We start from the raw sequence: 25543 nt of genomic DNA on the forward strand, positions 1-25543 counted from the left end.
GGAAAGTGGTAAGTGTAATTCAGTCCACAGAAATATGAAGTTATCAAGTAAGGAACATACGATAAATGCCAGGACTCAGTTTCAGGAGAAACAGTGGGTTTTTGTGGAGTTGTGGAGGTGGGAGGACTGGTCATTGAAAGCACACAGGCTGGGTTGATCGTCAAGCCAAACTCGCTCAGTTGGATGTAGAGGTTGCGGAGGTGCGCCATCTGCTCCTGTTGATTCCTGCTCGCCACCAGGATGTCGTCCAGGTACACAAAGGTGCCTTTCAGGTCTTCGCCCACTGCGTTCATGAGTCATTGGAAGGTCTGTGCAGTGATCTTTAGCCCAATCAGTATTCGGAGGAATTCAAAGAGGCCGAACAGGGTGATGATGGCGGCCTTGGGGGGGGATATCATCATGGTGTACTGGGATCTGATGATATTCCTGCACGAAGTCCACCTTGGAGAAGATCCTTGCCCTGTGCAGGTTAGCCACAAAATCCTGGACGTGCAGCACGGGGTACCAATCTGGTATTGTGGCCTCGTTGAGCCAGCAGTAGTCACCTCATGGTCTCCAGCCCTCAGTTGCTTTGGGTACCATATGCAGGGGAGAAGTCTATGGTACCTATACTAGTCGAGGCTCAGAATGGGGAGGTTTCAACTTGCCCTGTATGCACCAATTGATAGGAGGAGTTTCAAAAAAGGAGTTTTGAAGACTTTTTCAGGATTAGATAACTTGGGTTGCATTTTTTTGAACAGCGAAGGGTGAGGAATGACCCGATTAGAATATATAAAATTAAGGAGGAGCTAGAGAGAGTAAAAAGAGCCACTAAACAATGAATTAAAGTAATTGATTGAGGGGAGATGAGGAAAAGTTTGTATATTTCTATGCCACATAGACTAGATGCACCGAATTGCATCCTTCATCTTGTCCGCCAGAGCAATCTCATGACTTCTTTTAGGAAGGCTAAAAGAAGACATGAGGTAGCTTTGGCAGACAAGGTGAAGGAAAATTCTAAGGGCTTCTACAGGTATATCAAGATAAAATTGATAGTCAGGGACAAAATTAGTCCTCATGAAGATCAGAGTCATGTATGGACTTGGAAAAGATGCGGGAGATTGTAAATGGTTTTTTTTTGCTTATGTATTTATTCAAGAAATTGGCACTGAGTCTATAGAAGTGAGGCAAACAAGCAGTAAGGTGATGGTACCTTTACATATTAAAGAGAAGAAGGTTCTTGCTGTCTTATAGTGAATAAAGGGGGTCTGTTAAAGTATTCCATTGGACCTTGAGGGAGGCTAGTGGAGAAATTACAGGGGGCCCTGGCAGATGTACTGTACTTAAAATATCCTTATTTTATGATTTAAGGTGCTAGAGGATTGGAAGGTACCTCGTATTGCTCCATTGTTTAATAAAGGATCCAGAAAAACCCAGGAAATGATAGGTTGATGACATCAGTAGTATGCAAGTCATTGGAAGATATTTCAAGCAATCAGATGTACAAGTATTTGAATAGTCAGTGACTAATCAGGGTTAGAGTCAATCTGGCTTTGTGTATAGTAGGTCGTGCATAACCAGTCTTGTAGAGTCTTTTGAGGAACTTGCCAAGAAAGTTGATGAAGGAAATGCTGTGGATGTTGTCTACATGGACTTTAGTAAGGCCTCTAGCAAGGTCCCACATGGGTGATTAGTCAGGAAGGTTCAGTCGCTCGGTTTTCAAGGTGAGGTGGTAAACTGGATTCTAGATTGGCTATACAGGAAAAGCCAGAGAGTGGTTGTGGATGATTGCTTCTCAGACTGGAGGCCTGTGACTCGTGGTGTGCCTCAGGAATCATTGCTGACACCATTGTTGTTTGTCATCTATATCAATAATCTAGACAATAAAGTGATAAATTGAATCAGCAGGTTTCTTGTGAAACTAAAATGTAGTGGACAGCGATGAACACTTACAAGGCTTTCAGAGGGATGTGGACCAGATGGATAAATGGGCTACATAATGGCAGATCGAATTTAATGCAGACAAGTGTGAGGTATTCCATTTTGGAAGGGCAAACCAAGGTATAACATACGCAGTAAATGTTAGGGCACCGAGGAATGTCGTAGAACAGGGGGAATCTGGGATTACAAATATATAATTCCTTGAAAGAGGTGTCACATGTAAATAGGGTCATAAAGAGAGCTTTTGGCACATTGCCCTTCATAAATCAAAGTATTGAGTAAAGGAGTTGGGATATCGTGGTAAAGTTGTATAAAATATTGGTGAGGTCAAATTTGGAGTATTGTGTGAAGTTTTGGTTACCTAACTTCAGGAAAGATAGCAATATGATTGAAAAAAAAAAGCAGAGGTGATTTACTGGTCCTAGGAATTGAGTTACAGGGCAAGATTAATCAGGTTAGAAATGGAGTGTAGAAGAATGAGGGGAGATTTGATAAAGGTTTTCAAAATTGTGGGGGTGGGAGAGGGTATAGAATGCGTAGGTTTTTTCCCCACTGAGGTTAAATTTGATACAAACCAAGGGGCATGGGTTAAGGGTGAAAGGGGAGAAGTTTAGGGGGAATTTCTTTACACAGAGAGTGGTGGGAGTAAGGAATGAGCTGCCAGCTGAAGTGGTGAATGCGGGTTCAATTTTAATATTTAAGAAACATTTAGACAAGTACATGGATGGGACGGGTATGGAGGGATATGGAATGGGTGCAGATTGGGGTGACTTGGCAGAATAATATTTTGGAAGGGCTGAAGAGCCTGTTTTTGGTGCCATAATATTCTATGGTTCAATGTTGACTCCTCTTCCTCCACTATTTTTCCCTCTAACCTGTTCTACCTTTGCCTTCCCTCCTCCCCCACCCCGATTATTATCAATCCTACTTTCCACTTGCACATTCAGCAAAATACATCTGAGGGATGTGGGTGGAAATCGATGTGATCATGGGAGATTGTGTAAACTTTACACTGACAGTACTGGAAGTCATTATTGGATCTGCTCATTAAAGCTATGAGGAGGCAGCTCTGCTCGTTGCACTACAGTGCCATCTAATGTTTTCACATTGGTAAAGTCTGAAACTTTTGTCCTTGGTAAGTCTGGAAAGTGGGATTAGTCCAGGTGGCTCTATTGATGTGAAACCCCATTTATGAGTTCCTGTCTCGTACATTTGTCACTGAATGGCACAGTTAGCGCAACACTTTTATCGGATCCCATGCTGTCTGTGTGGAGTTTGTACATTCTCCCCATATCTGCGTGGGCTTCCTCCCTCCCTTCAAAACGTTCGGGGCTTGTAGGTTAATTGGGATATTAACGTACACGTTCTTGAGGGCCAGAAGGGCGAGTAATTTTTTAAAATTTAAATGTATCCAAATCCATTTCAACTTTGCACCGATATAGCCTGTGGCCTTGTTCTCTCCTCTTTCAGGTGGTCCTTGCTCTTAGCATCCATTACTTCCTTGGCCATTTCATTGATGTGGGATGCTAACTGGATTTGATCCTCTCAAATCCACTTGCTATTATGTGTCTCTGCAAATTACTGTACCACATTTTCTTATCATTTAATCTTTTCTCTTCACAAGATAATGCATTACTTTTGGTTGGTGAAGTTGGTTCTTTATTTCCATTTTCTGGGAGGACTTGAGAGACAGCCACTTGGATAGTTTTGGAGAACATTAAGCCAATGACCCATTTGTTCAGGAATCATCTTGTCTTGAAAAGCTTGGTGTAGCTTTAAACAGCACTTTGTGAAAATACTTTTTGTTTCTGAGATTCATGCTGTTTTTAATTTCAAATTTCTGTTGGAATGATGCAAGGATTTCTGGCTCTTGGCTGACCTATGGATAGATATCCTGTCTCCTTGCCTGGGTCATGGTAAATTCAGTCCGATTCCCATCATTAGCCACACCTTCTATTGGGAGGTCTCCATGATGTGGGATGGAATTTTCTCTCGCTGTAGTTTCTTAGAATCAGTTTCTTCTGAGGCCAACAACAGAGTGCATTTGGGGAGCTATCAAACTACACGAAGTTGTGTTGCAGTGCATCATTGTGAGGTGGGGAAGTGGTAACAGTTGGTAGCAAAGGAATATTTCTGGAAGGTGATTGTCATATGTTATTGTTTGACTCTGTCTATTAAAGATATGAATGTATTTAATGTTCCTGTGAGGCAAGGGTGGAAAATGTTAATTCCCAGTTTACATATATCATTTAAATAGAATGTACCTGTGATGGAAGAATACAGGATTTTTTTTAAAATTGAGACATACAGCACAGTGACAGGCCAGTTCGGTCCACAGGTCCATGCCATCCAATTTAAACCCAATTAACCTACACCTCCCGGTCCGTTATGAGCGGTGGGAGGAAACCGAAGCCCCCAGGGAAAATCCACACAGACACGGGGAGAACGTACACACTCCCTACAGACAGAGTAGGATTTGAACCTCAGTCCCGATCGCTGGCATTGAAAAGGTGTTGAGCTAACTGTGCCACCCTTTTGTGGAATGATTTTCTGTGAGAGACCTCCTTGCTTTATGTTTTTCCTCCCAGCCACTGAAGTTGCTGTAGTTATTAAGGAATCATTTCACCTATCGCTCCCCATTGTTAACTGTTGATTTATAGTTTTAAATGAAAGAAATAGAAATTTAAGAAGCAGCATTTGATCTTTCTGCATTTGAGTTGTAGCCATGGATGATTTTGTTTTGTTTGGCAGTATGATTTTAAATCTTTTTATTATGAATTATTTATTAAATATGCTGGTCAATTGCAGGTTGATTTGTGCAAATTCCATTGGAAGGTTAGAATGCAGGGGAGTGGCTTTTTTTCTTGTAAGAGAGAAGCACTATTTGACATCTGTTTTGATTGTTGCATAATTATTTATAAGTATAACATTGAAAAGTGCAGGGCAAGTTTGTGGGGTTTAAACCAATACAAAATTAATATTATGATAAAAGTACTGGGGCAACTTTTTCACTCCGAGCATAGACCATAACTGCCAGTGAAAACTATAGAAGACATTTTGACAAATATGTGGAGAGGAAGGGTTTAGAAAGATATGAACCAAAGGTAGGCATGTGGAACCAGCTCAGAATCCTAACTTGATCAGTATGGATGTGTTGGACTAAAGGGGCTATTCTGTACTTCACTGTGGATTGTCGGTAAATCATGTACCTAATGGCATCTCTAACATAGGTGGCAGGCAAAATTAAACAACAGTTTTTCTGATGGTTTGAGACGAGTGCCAGATTTCCATTCTGTGGTATTTCTGAACCCTTTTTCAACTTTGACCATGGGAAAGATGTCATTGATTGGAATGGAGATTTCTGGCACAAATTGTACATTTTGATTTGTTTGTACAAGTGATGCCAGTGGAGAAACAAAGCTCATTAAACCAGGGCATAGAACAATGAACTTCATGGTCAATAAAATGCCATGCATTATGCCTCTATTTATTTTTCTGGAGTTTGTTATCACCAGTTTCTGAGTCCTTGTATCTGACAAAGGCCCTTGGCCTGAAACATTGGTTGCCCAGAGCTATTAGTTATACACATCATTTACCCCATTCACTGGTTACTGATCTTGGTATCTGTGCACTGGTCCTGCAGTTTGCTCCATCGACATCACCATGGTCATCTTTTCTCTGTAAGTCTTTCTCCCTTGCCCCCTCCCCCTCCTTAATGTCTCAATGTACTTGGGAAAGAGAATGAGTTGTATGTGATGGGTTGAGTTCATTGGCATTTGACGTTAGAAGCCTAATATTTCAAAACAAGATTTCAAAATGTGGCAAAGTAGCATTTGGCAATTGTCCTCAATCACTGTTCACATAAACTCTAGCAAAATCTAGAGGAACAATCAAAATTCCATATTCTATGGTTCTCTTCCCCAGAGACTGGGCGTGGAAAGATCCAGCACGATTACAGATTTTTTGGCCCATGGCCCCGTCCCACCCAAATACACCAATTAACTGACAAACCCTGTGAGGTTTTTTTTAAGAGGCTGGGAGGAACCCACCCAGGTCACAGGGAGAGGATATTGTACAAACTCCTTACAGTCGGTGCTGGATTTGAATCCCGGTTCCTGGCGCTGTAATAGCGTTGCGCTAGTCACTTGGGCTCTGAAGGTTGTCATAGTCGAAGGGTGGGAACGAGTTCCCATGGATACACAAGGCTCTTCATGGCGTGCTACTCAAACAGCCTCTGACAACCAAGTCCAACTCCTGGTCTTCATGTGTTCTTATTGCCCAGTGGAGCTGTTCTCACTGGCAGGGGAAGGGGCAAAGGCGGGACACTAGCAGCTTGAAACCAGTTGCTCTGGGTAGATGGGGCTTGTTAACTCTTCTAGGAGAGGGAAAACTCCTATTTCAAACCTCCGCTGCCTGGTGGTTATACCCGGTCATGGGAAGGGCTTTGGGAGTAAATTCCAAGGAAAATGTAGAGTCGGAGTCCTGAAAGCACTTGACTGCTGTACCCAGCTTCGGCCGGCATGGCAACTCTTGTGGCGCTGCTGGCACCAAACTGAATTGACTTTTGCTGTTCCTTTGGACCAGTCATTAGTGTGGAGAGGGGGGAATCCCACTTCATGGGCAACAAATGGATCTTCATATCAACTTTTCCCTGGCTTGCGCCCTGGAGTGGCCACTCCAGCTTCCCCTCATCCTTGCTTTCTATCCCTGCTGTGTCAAATTGCAGAGTAAAAATCCAATGGATATCACAGTTAACTGGGCCTATTCGATTTGATAGAACTCCAAGCAAACCTTGGGCCCATTAATTAACTTGCCAAACCCTGAACAGTTCTCTGTTGTCAAGATTTAATCAAAATTATTTTCACTCCTTTAAAATGATCCTTCTGTCTTCTTTTACCAACAGCAAAAGATCCAAACCAAAAGCCCCAGCACCACCAACGTTCTCCAAGCATGTTGAGGGCTCTTCAGTAGCTAAGAATCAAGAAGGTGAAAGTTTAGCCATGGAACAGAAAGACGATGTCCTCACTTCACACATTGATTTGGTGGTGGTTCTGCCAGGAGGGGTGGAGCGATCCACCAGTGTAAGTGGAAGGTAGGTATCTTTTGCCCACACTGCACCCCTTTTTACAGCTTGGTAGCTGGCAAAGAAACAACTTGCATCCATTCTAGTAAACATTTATGAATGCAAATTCCATCATCATTGCGGATCTGAAAATTCTAATGAGAAACTTCATCATGTAAACTAATGTTAAATATTAATTTCTCAAATTGAACAATTCATATTTTATTCAGTGGTTGAATGGCCATTTTTTTCTACTCTCACTAAAATACAGAAGCTTGTTGGTGTGGCATTACAAGATTTGTTTTAATTGTGGTTCACTGATGCAATGATTTGTTCCTTTTCAGCATTGACCATTGAGGGAATTGGTTCTTGCCTCTTGCTGAGCCATGAATTGATTAGTACAGACTCAAAGGAATTTTAAAGGCTTGTTCATTTAAGAGCAAAAGGAGGAATCTTGGAGAAATTTGGTTGTTATCTTTTGTCAATATATGTGGATCATTTCTCAACTGTAACCAGTGGAATATGTAGCATGTTTTACCTGCAGTCAATTGATGAGTGAGCAAATAGTTTTAAGCTTCTTTTAAAAGAATGAATGAGACACAAAACTACGGAGAAAATAATTGGGTTGATCTTTTTTGAGAGCAGTACAAATATAATGAGCTAAATGGCTGCCTCCAAGAGTATGGAAAGACCATTACAAGGGCAATAGCTAACCTTGTGGGGTGGGGGGGGAAGTTACATTTTACAAATAATACACATTCCTTTTAAGCAGAAATTTAAGAAATGGTCCAGAGAATTTTAAGGTACAGTTTGCACAAAGTTGATGTTGCATAAAGATCCCAAAGAAAGCCACACACCTGAGTATTAGAACATTTTAAGAAATCGGCAAAGGAAGGCCAAGCTATGAGAAGGAAGGGGAAGGGAAATATATGAGAGCCATCAAATGAAAAATATAAAAGCAGTTGTGGCTATTGGGTTAGTGAAAGAAAGCGGAGAGGATCAACGTGGATCTCACCTGAGCAGGCACAAGAGGTCGTATTACAGACTTGATCCACGTGTGTGTCATCACCATATTGTCAGGGTTTTTGGGAACCTGTAGCCCTGGATGAACAATGAAATCTGGAACCTGCTGAGAGCCAGATCACAGGCATTTAAGTGCAGAGATCCAGAAAACTACACAAGGAGCAGGTACAACCTACAAAAAAAAATACATCTTCTAGGCAAAGTGGAGATTCTGGATGAGAATGGAAGCAACCCAGTAGTCATGGAAGTGCCTAAATGATGTAACCTGCTACAAAACCAAATCCGGTGCAGTAGGAGACAGCAAAGCTTCAATCCCAGAGGAATTCAATGCACGCTATGCCCATTTTGACTACCAGAACAAGGAAGAACCACTATGCACCCTCATGTCCCCCGATAATTCTCTACTGTCAGTATCTGAGGATAACATGTGGGCTGTTGTCAGGAGAGGGAATCCAAGGAAAGTAACTGGTCGCATCAAGAAGTACCAAAAACCTATGCTAACCAACTTGCCATTGTATTCATGGATATCTTCAACATCTCACTCCAGCAGGGCATGCTACCTACCTGTTTTAAAGAGGCCACAATCATATCTGTTCCCAAGAAGAGTGTAGTAACCTGCCTAAATAGCTACTGACCAGTGGCACACATACTCACAATAATTAAGTGTTTTCAGATTTATTGTCAAGAGTACATATGTGACATCACATACAACCATAAGATTCCCGTTTTCCTGCAGGTCCAGCAGAATTACGACTAATTGGTAGTGCAAAAAAAATAAACTGTACACAGCATAAACTTGTAAACAAATAAAAGAACTGTAAACAGATAACAAATGTAAACAAACTGACTACAATACGGAGAGAACAAAACAAAATCAATAAAGTGCATAAGTAAGAGTTTTTAAATGAGTCTCTGATTGAGTTTGTCATTGAGGAGTCTGATGGTGGAGGGGTAGCAGCTGTTCCTGAACTTGGTGGTGCGAGTCTTTATGGCATGTATACCTCTTTCTTGATGGCAGCAGCAAGACAGAGCATGTGCTGGGTGGTATGGGTCTTTGATGATTGCTGTTGCTCTCTGATGGCAGTGTTCCCTGTAGATGTACTCAACCGTGGGGACGGTTCTGCCTGTAACGTCCTGGGCTGTGACACTACTTTTTGGAGGACTTAACACTCGGGGCATTGATGCTCCCATACTAGACCGTGATGCAGCTAGACAGCACACTTTCTACCACACCTCAGTAGAAATTTCACAGGGTTTCTGTGCTTTCTTCATGGTACCATTGGTGTACTGGGTCCAAGAAGGATCCTCTGAGATAGTGACTCCCAAGAGAGGCTGGTCTTGAAGGATATCAGGTCTGAGTGGTGACATAGATACTTTCCAATTTGCCTACACCCTGGAGCATTGAGACAGCAAAGATGCATACATCAGGATGGTCTTTATCGACTACAGCTCAGCATCATCCCCTCAAAAGTATCAGCAGACTCCAAGATCTGGGCCTCAAATACCCCACTGTGTAATTGAATCCTGGATTTCATCACCTCCAGACCACAATCAATGAGGATTGGGAAGAATATTTCCACAATCTCTTAGATACAGATCACCTGAGGGTTGCATTCTTAACCCACTACTCTACTCGCGTTAAACCTATGACTGTGTAACTTGGTACGACAGTAACACCATCTACATATTTGCTGACTATATGAAAAGGGTCAATGAGTCAACATGTAGGCGGGAGAATGAATACCTGGCTGAATTAAGATGAAGTCCTCAGAACAATTATATATAAGATATATAATAAGTTTCTGTCCAACACCATCTTGTGAGCATAAGCAGCTTCATACGAAAGTGATCAAAACAAACCCAGGAGATTATATCGACTTGAATTACTTTGCACCCATTTTTTTGTGTATAATACTGTTTCTCCCTTGGCTATAAATTTTGACACACATTTTACTTGCTCTAAAATTCTTCTGTTCTTGGAGAGAAAAATCAGATCTGTCCTTGATTAATTAGTGATATAATGCATTCATCCTGAGTGCTCACATCATTTTGTTTATCAGCTTTATTAATTAATGTACTGGCAGTCTGTTGTTTAGGCTATCTTATATTAATATACAAGTAGACTCAGTTGATTTGTGTCCTGTCCCATTAGAGATGTATATATTCAAATTTATCCTGCAATGTTATGGCTAATATACTAAACTGATATCATCCAATTACCAGATGTAATTCCACTTGTACATCAGCTGGTTAATCTTTTAATTTTTGGACATCCAGCATGGCAACATTTCAGCCCACGAGTCCGTGCTGTCCAATTTACCCCCAATTAACCTACACCCCCAGTATGTTTGAACGGTGGGAAGCCCCCGGGAAAAGCCAACGCCGACATGGGGAAAACATAAAACCTGGCACTATAAAGGCATTGCAATAACCGCTACTCCAATTGTGCTGTCCTGAATTCGATTTGTAGTTTACTTAATACGATGATTTGTTAACCTGAAAAAACACCTTTTTGTTTTTCCAGTAAACCCATGATGGATTTGTTGATTTTCCTTTGTGGCAAGTATCATTTGAATCCATCAAGCCACACAATTGAACTGGAGGGAAGAGAGAAGAATCCAGTCCAATTCAAAGCCAACACCCTGGTTGGGACATTGGAAGTGGCAAAAGTAATTCTAAAGGAGAAAAATGTGGAAGATAAAAAGAAACCCTTCACAGTCATGCCAGAGGTTGGTTAAATTGGTCAGCATTAAAAATTGATGTCCATCCATTGCATTATTTATAATTAGCTGATACTAAATCTATGACTGGAAAGACAGGAAAATTGAGGCTTTGATTGTACATTGTTGCTCAAGTGTTCGTTTTCCAAACTGTGCATTGAAATGGCCTTTCATTAAAACAATATTAACTCTGTTGTCTCAATATTCAAGCACCAGTAGTATTTTGCTCTTGAAGTTAGTGCAGCACAATTATTATTGATCTTTTATCTTTTGCATCAGTTTTGTAATCTACGTACAAAACTTCTCAGCCACTTCACTCAAAAGTTCCAAGACAGGAAGAAAGATTGCTAATTATTTAGAGAAACAGAAAAGCTGGAGATTTTGGAATCTTGAGCAAACAATGAGAAGCTGGAGAGACTTGGTGGTCAGGCAGCATCCGTGGGTAGAAATGGTCAGTCAATGTTTTGGGCCGAAACCCTTTATGGATCCCAGGAATTCAGAAGGGGTCAAATGTAGACAGATCCATTGCAGGCTCCAACCTCCTATTGCTTTGGAAAAATGCAGTCAACATCATTAAAGAACCCCAGAGCCCCGATCACAACTTCTTCTCGCTGCCGCCTTTGGGTAAAAGGGACAGGATCCTGAAGACCGGCACTTGTGGGTTTAAGAATGGTTTTCCAATGGCTATCAGGTCGTTGAACCTCCCCTTGGCACATTAATTGCAGACTGCTTCGACATCACAAAGGACTGCCTGTGTTATTGTCATGCTTTTTTTTCTTGTTCCATGGTAACAGTATGTATTAAATTTAAAAAGTGATAATAATTAGGAAAGATATTGGATTCAGACAAGTATAATGGTAGGAAGACAAATTATACTTAAAGGTTGGAAGAATTTGGGAGGACCATAATTTCAGGAGGAGGGCCTCAGAAATGGCAGCGTTTGAACGCAGGTCTTACAAAAAGTTTGATAAATTGGATAACTACACAAAAATGGGGAAAATATCTAGGTTTAGGAGGGTGGGGGGGGGGTTGGTGGGGAAAGAGTGGTGGAAGTTATTAATGAAAGGCAGTTTTTTTTCTGTTATTAGAGGTCTAAATGGGCACATTTGGTTATTATTATCAATTTTTTTGCTGCCATGTTTGTTTCTACTTTATAGATAAGTTTATGTTTTGTAACATGATTTACATAACTGTAACACCGACTCAAGGGTTTGGGGAAACTTTTTTTAAAGAACTCAATAAAATTTAATAATTTCAAAAAGAGAAGATATAATAAATATAATTTCTCATTATTATCTCTTTTGAATTTAATGTGTACCATTGTATTCTTGAGGAATATCTGTTTGGCTGCAGCAAGTAATAATTTTGATGCATAGGTACAGTATCTATGAACTTCAGCACATGCCCCTCTATGCTCTTAACTTTTTTTTAAAATCCTTACAGCAAACAGTGCGAGTGGTAGTAAACTACAAGAAAACACAGAAAACCATTGTACGCGTTAGTCCATTTGTTCCTCTTCAAGATTTGATTCCAGTGATCAGCAATAAGTGTGAATTTGATCCTGACAGCACTATTCTCGTCAAAGACTTTGAATCTTTGGAAGCCTATGATTTGACAAAATCTCTCAATGAGCTTGGCTTGCGAGAAGTGTGTGCAGTGAACACCAGCATAGGTATGTACCTGGCTGTGGACAGCAGATATGACAGCACAAAAGCATGTGGGTTTTATTTATCGAGCACCGCCATTGTCTGCAGGGTTCCAACGGTGGTGGGTGGGGGGGGGGGGGGGGGGGTCATGGCACATTTAAGTAAAACCCTTGTTTGCTTTTCACTTCCCATAACATAAATATCTATATATTTTGTATGTAGTCGGTAGGAGAGAAGTACAAAAGAAACCAAAATCTGACTGATTCACAGGGAAGGGGGCCCATAAACTTTAATCAGAGTCATTGTGAGGGAGGGGTGGGTCATAGCCAAAAAGGTTGAGAATGGAAGTTCTACCATAATTCACAAATGTATCAATGATGCAGTAGTTTTGTGAGAAAAGTTGTTCGTCAAAAATTAAAGGTGCAATACTTTTTAATTCTATTCTACATGTCATTGTTACAGGTTTTCTTTCACAAAGGTAAATGGCTCAAAGTGAATTAGAGGTATCAAAAATGGATGCTGAGAGAAAGGATGAAATATTAAGGGGGTAGGGATTTTTAAAGATTATTAAAGGAAGGGAAGTTCACAAAGGAATTTGAAACATATGGACTTCAGACGACATAGGGCATCATTGATGTAGTTGCAAAGAATAGGCAAGTCTGAGAAAGAGAGATTTATGTGCGGCTGGCAAGGTCAAAGAGGGGTATACAGTGCACGTGGATGAAGCATCTAAAATTGCAGCTTTGGGGACTCCAAAGCAGGATGCATTTAGAAACATAGAAAATAGGTGTAGGAGTAGGCCATTTGGCCCTTCAAGCCTACACCACCATTCATTATAATCATGGCTGGTCAGTACCCGGTTCCTGCTTTCTCCCCATATCTCCTTGGCCTCAAGGGCCAAATCTAACTAGCAAGGATGAGTGTGCAATTGGTCAAGTATTTGAGCTGAATTTATGGAGCTTGGATAATGGAAAGTCAACCAAGAGAAGATGAAAATTGTGCGATAGCAAAGGCAATGATGGCAATTTCACTGATTTAATGGGCTGATCTTGGATGGGAGCAGAGGAAGGTAATGTACTGGAAATGGAAGTGTCCGTCCATGAGGAAGAGTAGCGGGGATCAGAATAAAAATGGGCAGTAGATCAATGAATGGGTTGAGTAAAGCAAAGAGAGTCACAGTCAGCCAAGCTGTGGTGTGGAATTGGTGGCACGAAAGTTGTGTCCCCCAAGTCTGGATGCCAGGGGCTGAGAAGTTAAGAGAATTGGTGAAGTAGACAACATTTATCGAGTAATTGGTTGATATTATTCTGAGATAAAAGTGACACTTGATTTTTTTTTTCCATAATACTTGATCTGCCATGAACTGAGATGTTAGAACCTCTGTAGCTAAAATTGTGCCTTCCACTTTTTTATAGGACCACTGTATGATTTTCAAAGTAGATCCAATCAGCAAGGTAATAACATTTTGGAAATGAATTCATAAAATTGAATGAACAATTTTTTTTCCCATTTGGATGTTTTTGGTCTGATTTTGATCTTTGTTCACAAATTCTTGCTTGTCCCTCTTTACTTTCTCACGCTCTTAGTTCATCCTATTTCCCCTTGTCCCGCTTCTTTGTCACATCGCAGTTTGTCACGCATCTGTAAAATCATCAATAAAATTAAGGAAGGAAGAGGGGGTTATCTTCAGTCTTTCATTTGTGATTTCGATCCTAAAGTTTTTATTCTTTTTATTTAAGAAAGTGAGAGAAACATTTGGTCTCGCTAAAATTTGGAGGGTGCAAAATAAGCAAGGTTTGCTTTTTTTTGAGATCCATTGATATGAAAGGTGCAATCAATATTGACCTTATTTTCTAATATGTTTTAGGACAGTTACAGGTTTCAGGAAACTTAAATCTGGAGAAAGAAAATAAAGGTTTCTTCCACATTTTTAGACTGAGTAAGAAGAAATGGGAAAAAGTAAGTATTTTAATTGTGTCACATGCTAATACTTTCAATGTGCACCTAGTTCAAAGAGAATAATGCACCTGCTAAATAATCTTTTTGAATATTGGAGGAGCAAATCTGTCGAGAGACAATTGCAGGAAACATAAAGTTGTGTAAGTAGGAGATTTTAACTTTCCACATATTGACTGGGATTCCCATACTGTGAGAGGTCTTGGACTTTGTCAAATGTGTTCAGGAAAGTTTTTGAAATCATTATACATAGAGGTATCAATTGCTATTAGGGAACAAACAGAACACGTGGCAGATGTATGTGTAGGAGAATATTTTGGGTCCAGTGATCATAACGCCATTAGTTTCAAGTTAATTAAGGATAAGGATAGGTCTGATCCTTGGGTTTAAATTCGAAATTGGAGAAAGGCCAATTTTGAGGAAATGAGAACAGATCTCGAAAGTGTGGATTGGGATGTTGTTTCCTGGCAAGGATGTGTTCGGTAAGTGGAAGGCCTTCAAAGGCAAAATTTTGAGAGTACAGTTTGTATGTTCCTGTCAGGATTAAAGGGAAAGTAAATGGGCATAGGGAACCTTGGTTTTTGAGGGATATTGGGGATGTGATTCAGAAGAAGTTAGAGGTGTATAACAGGTATAAGCAATATGGAGCAAATGAGGTACTTGAGGAGTATATAAAAAAATTGCAGGAAAAACCTCGAAATAAATCAGGATGACTAAAAGAAGGCATGAGTTTGCTTTGACAGACAATGTGAAGAAAAATCCTAAGGGTTTTCACAGGTAAATTAAGAGCAAAAGGATAGTAAGGGACAAATTTGGTCGCCTTGAAGATCAGAGTGGTTGGCTTTGTATAGAGCCAAAAGATAGGGAGATCTTAAATGTTTATGCCATCAGTATTCACTTAGGAAACAGGCTCAGAATGGTGGAACCAATACAGATTAAAGAGGAGGAGGTGCTTGGTGTTGTCACGGTCACATATTTACCTTCATTGGGAGCAGTGCTGCCGGTGATGATGTAAGCGATGTGATGCGCACAAGTAATAGCGCGCTAGTGCAGGTGTGTAAGTGTCAGATGCAGGAGGAGGAAAGTGAGCGTGTCAGGTTCACTTGTGTGGTTGTGAGCCAATGAGAAGGTCAGGGGAGTTTGGCTGATGTTGTTTGGAGAGTTGATGAATGCAATGTTGTGTCTAGTGAATAATAAAGAAAGTTGTCTTCACGGTGTGCTGAAAGAAACGAGTGAGTGCATTCTTTATTTGTTTGTAAGCTGTGGTAAATCAGAGCTGTAACTGCCTAAAAGCAAATAAAAGTAGATAAATGCCCAGGGCCTGACAAGGTATTCTCTTGGACTTTACAGGAGGCTAGTGTAGAAATTGCAGGGGCTCTGGCAGAAATATTTAAAATATCTTTTGCAGCATGTGAGGTCCCGGAGAATTGGAGAGTAGCTTGCATTGTTCTATTGTTTATAAATGGCTCCAAAAGTAACCCAGGAAATTATAGGCTGGTGAGCCTGACGTATTTGGACAGCCAGGTCTGATTACTGATAGTCAACATGACTTGGTGTGTGGTAGGTTGTGTTCAACCACTCATAGAGTTTTACAGTGAGGCTACCAAGAGAGTTGAAGGAAGAAAGTTTGTGGTGTTGTCTACATGGACTTTAGTGACCCCTTTGACAAGGTCCCATATGGGAGGTTAGTCAGCAAGGTTTAGATGCTTAATATTCATGGTGAGGTAATAAATTGGATTCAACATTGGCTAGATGGGAGAAACCAGTGAGTGGAGGCCTATGACTAGTGGTGTGTCTCAAGGATCAGTGCTGGGACTATTGTTCATCATTTATATCAATGATCAGGATGATAAATTAGATCAGAAAGTTTGCAGCAATTGGAGGCATTGTGGACAGCGAACCAGGTTTGCAGAGATCTCAAATTTCAAAATTTGCAGAGGGATCTGGATCAGCTGGAAAAATGGATTGAAAAATGGCAGATGGAATTTAACGTTCGCAAATGTAAGTTGTTGCAGTTTGGAAGAAGAAACTAAGGTAAGACAGACACAGTAAATGGTAGGGCACTGAGGAGTGCTGTAGGATGAAGGGATCTGGGAATACTGATACATAATTTCCTGAAAGAGATATCCCAGGTGGATAGGGTTGTAAAGAAAGCTTTTGGCATATTGGCCTTCATAAATAAATATTGAGTATAGGAGTTGGGATGTTATGGTAAAGTTGTGTAAGACATTAGTGAGGCCAAATCTGGAGTATTGCGTGCAGTTTTGGTCACAGGAAAGATAACAATATGATTGATGGAGTGCAGTGAAGATTTATCAGGATGTGGCTGGGTCTTCAGGAACACGAGTTAAAGGACAAGATAAAACAGGTTAGAATTTTATTCCCTGGACCATAGCAGAACGAGGGGAGATTTGATTGAGGTATACAAAATTATGAGGGGTTTTGCAAGTAGGCTTTTTTCCCCACCGAGTTTAGGTGAGATACAAGAGGGCATGTTTTAAGTGTGAAAGGGGAAAGGTTTATGAGGAACATTAAGGTGAACATTGGGTGGTGGGGTTGGGGGGGGGCGGGGTGAACTTCTTCACACAGAGTAGTGGGAATGTGAAATGAGCTGCCAGCTGAATTGGTGAATGTGGGCTCAATTTTAACATTAAGAAGATTTTGGCCCTGTAAATGGATGGGAGCAGCATGGTGGGGTATGGCCTGGGTACAGGTCCGTGGGACTAGGCAGAATAATAGTTCGGCACAGGGCTTGTTTTCTGTGCTGCAGTGTGCCATGTTTCTTATAAAGTGCTTCATTATGCATTTGTGCAAGAGCAAGAAGATAATTTGGTGTCCATGTGCAAGGAAGTATTAATATAATTAAAATGTACTCTTGAATAGCAATGTTTTCTATTATTATAAAATAATTGAGCTGAAATTCTAAAATTAGTTGTACTCTCAGGAAAGATCCTAAGTTTACAGATCCTCTTGATTTGGTAGGTAAATGTATCTTTCAAGTTTGCTCACGTTGGAACTTGTGAAACAATAATACTTGCCGATGTGCTGGAATACATTTTCAGCTTTATATAACATCTAGATATGCACGTTTTCATGCCTTATAGAGAAGTCCGCTCCTTTAAAGGATAGTTGACTTGTGTCACAATTAATTGTTTTTGGTATTTTCTGTTTCAGTCACATTTCCAGTGTTGTGAATTTTTTAATGCTGCAACATTTATGCTGAGATATTCTTCATGAGTAGAGTAGACTTGAATAGACATTGGCAATGTTGGAAAGTGAGCTTTTTGTTTTAATTTTTAGCCCATGAGTGCTCCTGCAACCCCCTTAATAAGCCCACAGAGACCACTGGGCATGAGCAGTTCAAGTGCTTATTGTCCAACGTACCAATCCAATACATTACCGTCAGATTTGCCAAAGAAAAGACGAGCACCTGCACCACCCAAACATGCGGCACAAAGTCTTCCAAAAGAATCAAGTCGGCAAGCATCAGCCAGGCCTGTATCTTGTGTCTTCTCGGACAATGCCCTGAGTGAATCTGCACAGGTTAGTAAAGGAGACACCTACTGTGTTTTCATTCTGCGTTCCCTGTAGAATTTCTCCATCCTTCTCTTGGGATGGGAAAACTATCTTAATCCATAATCTGCCTGCACTGAGACACATGGGATTTGCACTTGTACTTGTCTGAAGCCCACTGCCTGTAGCAGCTGCTGTTAGCTGTCTGTTTTCTGCTCAGTGCTTTCTTGAAGCTAAGTGGAGAGGTGGGTGGGGGAGGGCAGAAAAGCTGGGATAAGACAGGATGGGATGAGACAGAGTGGAAAGAGGAAGGTAAATGAATGGAGAAGTCGATATGAGATAGACATTGAGAGACGTAGGGTAGGGTGGGGTTTCTGGTAAAGGACTTCAGAGGTTGGAGCTGGAGAGGCCAGGAGATCAGAGTAGGGACAGGGAATCAAGGAAGCTTGAGATTGGTGAAAGTGGATAACACAGTTTGAAAATGAGGGAAGAGAACAGAACAAACAATTGCACAAAAATCTCTGCTCAGTCCACTCAGCCAGTGCCTACTGCATGCATGAATTACAAGTGCTACTTGTTGGTTTGGCACTCTCCATCGCAGTAGCAAATAGCATGTCTGCTCTGTGCTAATTTATTTGGTCAGTGAATGGTGAGAGTTGATTGGCTACTCCATAGACCAGCGATGGCCAATCTTTTAATTTTTAATTTTGACATTCAGCACAGTAACAGGCCATTTTGGCCCACGAGTCCGTGCCGCCAAATTAACCTACACCCCCCCCCCCCCCCCCGGTATGTACTCATGGACTGAAATGGCATGTTACCATGTCTAAAAAAGGTTGGCCAACCCTGCCATGGAGAATCATTGGTGGGATGGCTAGCGGAAGCTGGTCAGCTTGCCACAAGACATTGGGAACATGCTGGAAGTGTGATGTGCAACAGAGCTCCACTCGCCCGCTCGACTAGCCATTGAATGCCAGATTGTTCCATGAATTAGTGTCTGTCCCCTCTGCTTGGTGCTAGCCAGACCTGTTGGATTCTAGTAAGCCTCCCTCTTACCATGCCTTTAACTAAAAGCGAGTTTTGTTGATATTTTATTTTTCTTTTATTTTGGAGTATTTTTGATTTTTTTAATTTGACATCACAAGTTGTCAGAATGTTATCAGTGGGCAGAGCTTGTCTTTGGGCACCTGTGGCTCAGTCACCACTCCTGGTCTGCTGCACGTCCAGTACGGTTCATGGTTCGGCCATATGCTCAGCCTGGGGACCAGGAACAAAAATACACAATGCTGGAGAGACTCAGCAGGTCAAACAGTGTTCTTTATATAGCAAAGACAGAGATACATAACTAATGTTTCGGGCTTGAGCCTTCAGGGGACCAGGAGCAGCTCTTTGGCCAAATATTAATGCCCCCATGAGGATAAACAGCAGTTACAACAGTTAATTCCACCAACATCGTCATTCTCTGAGATTGGGAGGGTGGGTGGAGAAAAAGAAACGTGAACGATGGATCCTGCCCCTCATACATTTGGAGATGGAACAAACAGGTGCCAGTAGCCTTGAGGCACATCTCCTTCATCTGCCACTCATGTTTCCATCCCCCCAAAAATCAGTTTGGCTTCCAGTTGCTTCCATGACCTTTTCGTGTGTTAGGGAGTTGGGAACTCTCCCTTCTTGCTTCCTCTGAGTGTTGTGCACACTCTTGCACCGAAAAGAAAAATTAGAATTGACTAATATTGGAGGAAATTTGAGCATGTGGAATAATTGCAAGTACTGCTGTCTGCATTATTCTAGAATGTGATTGGTCCATGTAGACAGCGGACAGGGTCACTGCCACATGGTGAAGTTGTCACATCCAGAAACCCCTCTCTGAAAAAGAAACGACAGGCTCCTCTACCTCCAAGTAAAGCACCTGATGACCAGAAGATTCCAGACAATGCGAAAGGTACTTCTATTTTTTTTTAATGCTGTAGATTGCATCGTATTTCCGTAGAACTCCATTGAGATGTCAGAGCTTCAAAGCAAAGCCTTTGCCACTGGAGAGGCTGCAAATAAGGGAAATGAGTATTGTTCTGTAGCTTTAGCTTTCTGACTGAAACTGATTGCAGTTGACAGTACTTTCAGTGTTAGGAAAATCAACATGGACTAACACTGGTAGTTTTCTATCTCTGCATTTGTTGTATATTTTCTAGAATTTGGATCAAAAGTTGAAGTGTAACAGATCAAATTTGGGGTGATGGTCATCCAGCATGGAAACAGTTCCTTGGGGCTTACTGCATCTTCACCAGCCATTAAGTACCCATGCAGTAACCCTACTCTCCTTTTCCCTCTTTCCCACTTCCCCTACCTCCACCCAGCATGCTTATCATCCCTTTCTCACTTCCCCTCCTCTTAGTCCTCCTTCCACACACCTTCGTTGGGGGCAATTTAAATTGCCAACTGGGGCATGTTTGATGTATGGGAGGAAAATACACAGAACCTTGAGGTGTGGGGGGGGATGGGGGGGGAAACGACACATATAAATTCCACACAGAGGGCAGTGGAGGAAAGGAACAGACCCAGAGCCCAGTTTCTGCAGTGCATGATGCAACGTGGCACCAAATTGTGACATGATTGTGGAAATTTGCCATGTTCTTGATTGTAAAATAAATGTGGATAATTAGTTTGTTTTGTATTCATAAATGTGTTCCAAGATGGAATTTGTCTCCTGGGTCAAAATAAACAATTTGAATGCTGTCGTGTTTGGCTTCCTGTCAACTGTTCACAGACCATCTGCTTGGTCACATGCTGCAAATTGTTAATTAACATCTGAAAATACATTTAAGTGGGCGAGAGATATCTTTTGCATCGTGACCCAAAGGGTGGAAATGGTATCTCATGTCAAATTAAATTCAAAAACATAATTGTTAATTTGTGATGTGGTGAGCAGCTATGGTCTGCAAGTTTCAAGGTTACGCTTATAATCAGATGTGCCAGGAGAGAGCAGAAAGGTTTGCTGTACTGTGACCAGTTTGAAGCTTTGGCAGTGTAAAATCTCAGACCACATATTTAGGAAACATGATGGATGAGCTTCTCAGTTTATTGTATCAGGGTTGAAGCAGGCTGTTTGTTCATTTTATAGAGCAATTGCCATGTTTTAAAGTATCACCTTAAAAGTAGCTGTGATTTCATTCTGTCTGAAATAGGTTCAACTGCAGCAAAATAAACCAAGTAGGATAATGAATCTCTGTGATGCCACTGGATTTGCAGTTGTTGGATAACATAAAACATTACAGCTCATTTCAGGCCGTTCAGCCTTCCATGTTGTACTGACCTATATCTTTGTGGCATCCATTGGTCGTGGTCAACCATGAGTACTGCGCCTCTGGTTGTAGCTGGAGTGGCCTGGATATCCTGGAGTTGATATGGAGATCCATCCGTTGCCCATGCAATAGGGACCCCCCCCACCCCCACCACCTTTCCATAGTGACAGGTCCAAAGGAAGAACAAAAGTCGATACAGTTTGGTGCCATCAGCATCGCAGGAGTTGCCGTGCCAGAACTGGGTACAGCTGTCAGCTGCCTTCGGGACTCCGACTCTGGATTTATTCTCGGGGTTTATTCCCAAAGCCTCCTGTGAGCGGGTATAGCCACAAGGCAGCGGAAGTTTGAAATCAGAGTCTTCTCTCCTAGATGAGTTACCATCTATGGTTAATGAGCCCCATCTTTCCCGAGTAATTGGTTTCAAGGCACCAGTGGCCCACCTTTGCCCCTTCTGTCAGTGAGAACAGCTCTGCCAGGCATAAGAACCATGCCGCAAGTGAAGGCCAGGAGTTGGTCTTGGTTGTCAGAGGCTGTTTGAGATGCACACCATGAAGAGCATTTCTGTATCAGTGGGAGCTCGTCTCCACTGCCACCCTTTGGCTGTGACAACCTTCAGAACCTGACCTATATATTCCTACCAAAAAAAAAACAAAACCCTTCCCACATCATAACCCTCTATTTTTCTTTCATCCATGTGACTATCTAAGAGTCACCTAATTGCCCTAATGTTTCAGCCTCCACTACCACACCTGGCAAGGCATTTCAGGTGCCCACATCTCTGTAAAACAAACAAACAAAAAAATTTACCCCTGATGTCTCCCCTAAACTTTCCTCCCTTCACTTTTATAAAGATGTCTCCTGGTGTTTGCTGTTCTTGCTTTGGGAAAAATATGTTGGTTGTCCATTTTATCCCTGCCTCTCAGAATCTTGTAGACCTCTATCAAGTCTCCTCTCATCCTTCTACACACTAAACCTCTGCTAACCTTGCCTCACAAGACTTACTTCCCAATCCAGGAAAATCTCCTCTGCACTCTCTCCTATAATGATGTGTCCAAAACTGAACACAGTACTCCAAATGTGATCTCACCAGAGATTTGTAGAGTTGCAACATGATCTCTCAAGTCTTGAACTCTCTCCCCCTATTAATGAAGCCCAGCATCTCATAGGCCTTTGTAACTATCCTATCAACCTGCACGGTAACCTTGAGAGATTTATGGATTTGGACCCCAAGGCCCCTCTCTTCCTTCACACTGTAAGTATTTGACCATTAATTGTATACTCATCCTTCTGGTTTGACCTTCCAAAATGGATCACCTCATACTTATCGAGATTGAGCTCCTTCTGCCGCTATTGCACCCAACTCTACATCCTGTCTATATCCTTTTTGTAACCTACAACAACCTTCAGCACTCTCCAGAACTCTTACAACCTTCGTATCATCCACAAACTTACTGACCCATCCTTCCGCTTCTTAATCGAGGTCATTTATAAAAATCACAATTAGCCGGGGTTCCAAAACAGATCGCAGTGGAACTCCACTATTCACTGATGTTCAGGAAGAATGCTTTCCATCCACTATTACTCTTTTTGGCTTTTACTACTACTTTGCTTTCTCCATGCAAGTCAATCAAGGATAAAAGGCTAAAAGTAATGAAGATGTGATTTAGCCCTTGACTGCATCCATCAAAAAATGACTTTGTGTGGATATTATTGCAGGACTGTTTATGGGTCGAAACTGTGTATGAAAATTAAAATCAGGTGTAAAGTACTTTGTAACATTTTGAAATGTAGTAAGAAAATGTTGAGGAATTTAACATCTTTGAAGTTTGTAGGCCAGAAGATGAAATGCACTCTTGTGAAGAGGTTTCCTTTAAAAAAAGTGGAAGAGGCTCTGGGCCATAGTAAATCCTTTTTTTTTGGGAGGGGACACAGTTGTGGAATCAGAGGGCTGCTGACGAGACATTTTTTTATTGTAAGAAATAGATTGCTTATCACTTGTTGTGTCCAAATTATTGCAAACAAATGGGTAATGAGGTAGAGCAATGTTTATATCACTAAAATTAATCAAGGACAGCTCGCATGGATTGTGTTAAGGGGAAATAATGTTTGACTTTATGGAACTTTTGTTTGACCAAGATAACAAGGAGTGTTAATGAGGGCAACTGGGTTTGATGTTCTCCATAATGATCCCAGCAAGGTTCCAAATGACAGACAGGCTAGAGGAAATAAACTTTGTAAGAGTGAAGGAAAGAAAGGTGGCTGGATAAAAGATGCAAGTTTTGTGGCAAATGGCAATGATTTATTGGTTTTGTGGTTTCAGAGATGAATTGAAGGTCCCTTGCTTTTCATGGCCTAAATCAAATTTAAATACAGTGCCCTCTATAATGTTGAGACAGACACTTTTTTTTCCCCTTTATTTGCCTCTGTGGTCCACAGTTTTAAATTTGTAATCAAACAATTCACACATGGTTAAAGTGCATATTACAGTTTTTATTTAAGGTTATTTTGGTTTTCCCATGTAGAATTCACAACACTTTTTATAAGTAGTTTCCCCATTTCAGGGTACCATAATATTTGGGACATTTGGCTTCACAGATATTTGTGAGCACTCAGGTATATTTGCTTCATTGATGGAGGTATAAGAGAGCGAAGCTTGCTTCTAAGCTTTGGATCACTTTTAGAGTCTATCGTTGCCATTTGTTAAAATGTGGACCTGAGTTGTGCCAGTGAAAGTCCAAGAAGCCTTTATGAGGCTGAAAAACAAAAATAAAACAGTAAGAGATATTGCCCAAACCTTAGGATTACCAAAATCATCTGTTTGGAACATGATTAAGAAGAAAGAGTGCCCTGACGAGCTCAGTAATTGCAAAGGGATTAGTAGACCAAGGAAGACCACAGAAGAATTCTCATGATAATGAAGAAAAATTCCTAAACACCTATCTGAAGGATCAGAAACACTCTTCAGGAGGCAGGTTTGGATGTGTCAAGGACAACTGTCTGCTAAAGACTTCATACAGAAGCTACACTGCAAGATGCAAACCATGAGTTAGCCACAGAAACAGGATGGCCAGAATTCAGTTTGCCAAGAAGTATTTTTTAAAAAGTCTGCAGAATTGTGGAAAAAGGTCTTGTGGACAGAAGAGACCAAGGTTAATCTTTGACGGAGAAATGACAAGAGCAAGGTGTGGAGGCGTAAAGGAACTGTCCTAGATCTAAAGCATACAACCTGATCTGTGAAACATGGCCTGGGCATGCATGGCTGTCACAGGTGCTGGTGCCTTTATCTTCTTTGATGATGTAACTGCTGATGGCAGCAGCAAAATGAATTCTGAGGTGCATAAAGACATCTGCTCAAGTTCATGCAGATGCCTCTCCTCATTAGACGGGGCTTCATCCTGCATCAAGCCCAATGAGCCCAAACGTCTTGCTCATGCAACAAATGAGTTTTTCAGAGCTAAAAACTGGAACATTTTTGAATGGCCAAGTCGGTTACCTGATCTTAATCCAATTGAGCATGTCTTCCAAATGCTGAAGAGAAAACTTAAGGCGACAAGCCATTGACACAAAGCAGTAGAGACATCACCTGGTGATGTCTATGAATCAAAGACTTCAAGCACTCATCGCGGGGGAGTCACGTGATGGAGTAGTGGCCGGACGGAGAACTCCAGCCCTCTCCAGAAAAGTCGGGAAAAACAAGAGAAAATACAAAGCACAGAAATAAAAGTTAAAGAAAAGTGAGTATAAAGGTGGAAAGAAGATGGAGACAAAAGAAGAAAAATCAAAATCAACGGTAAGAAGAGAGGAAGAGAAGACAACGGAGGAAAAAGGTGAAGGCCTTACCTGTCCGAAGAGGGCCGCTGTGGAGAGAGGTGCCCGCTTCCTCAGGTCGGTAGAAAAAGAACTACAACAATGGCTCGCAGAGCCGAGTAAAAGTGCGCAACCGCGCATGCGCGAGGAGTCGCGCATGCGCGATGCGCATGAAAAAAAACACACCGACGGGAGGGGGGACCAGCTGGGGAGTCGATCTCCCCAGCTGGCAACGACAGCTGCAGAACACCTGCAGCAAGAAGAGACCACAGAAGACAATAGAAACAAGAAAGAAGAGAAGGAAAGGGCAACAAAGAAACAACAGATGGCCAACCCAGAGGAAGAAGAAGAGGAAGAATACAGTGAAATAGATGAAGGGAAAGGCAAGGTAAATGATATACTTTCTCTTATTAGAGGATACATGGAGTCATTTAAAGAACGGCAAACACAGGAATTCAATGATTTAAGAAGAAGAATAAACAACACAGAAGAGAAAGTGAATAAAATAGATATGACCTTAACAGAAATGGGGGAAAAAATGGACAAGATGGAAGAGCGGGCAGTAGCAGCAGAAATGGAGGTAGAAGACTTAAAAAA

At 41.4% G+C, this 25543-nt stretch overlaps 1 protein-coding gene across 6 annotated transcripts in view; it reads left to right on the forward strand.

Moving 5' to 3' along the window:
- Nucleotides 1-25543, forward strand: part of cobll1b (cordon-bleu WH2 repeat protein-like 1b) — a 182761-nt gene that overhangs the window by 115895 nt on the left and 41323 nt on the right. For 5 of the 6 annotated variants that reach the window (XM_069935345.1, XM_069935346.1, XM_069935347.1 and 2 more), the window contains exons 2-8: nucleotides 6824-7012; nucleotides 10530-10734; nucleotides 12169-12397; nucleotides 13787-13825; nucleotides 14239-14330; nucleotides 17628-17870; nucleotides 19632-19782. In XM_069935345.1, coding sequence (XP_069791446.1) covers nucleotides 6824-7012; nucleotides 10530-10734; nucleotides 12169-12397; nucleotides 13787-13825; nucleotides 14239-14330; nucleotides 17628-17870; nucleotides 19632-19782 — 1148 coding nt within the window. The remainder of the gene's footprint in view (nucleotides 1-6823; nucleotides 7013-10529; nucleotides 10735-12168; nucleotides 12398-13786; nucleotides 13826-14238; nucleotides 14331-17627; nucleotides 17871-19631; nucleotides 19783-25543) is intronic. The other variant, XM_069935344.1, reaches the window with a different exon arrangement.

Source organism: Narcine bancroftii, chromosome 4, assembly GCF_036971445.1.
Source record: "Narcine bancroftii isolate sNarBan1 chromosome 4, sNarBan1.hap1, whole genome shotgun sequence".
Lineage (NCBI taxonomy): Eukaryota > Metazoa > Chordata > Chondrichthyes > Torpediniformes > Narcinidae > Narcine > Narcine bancroftii.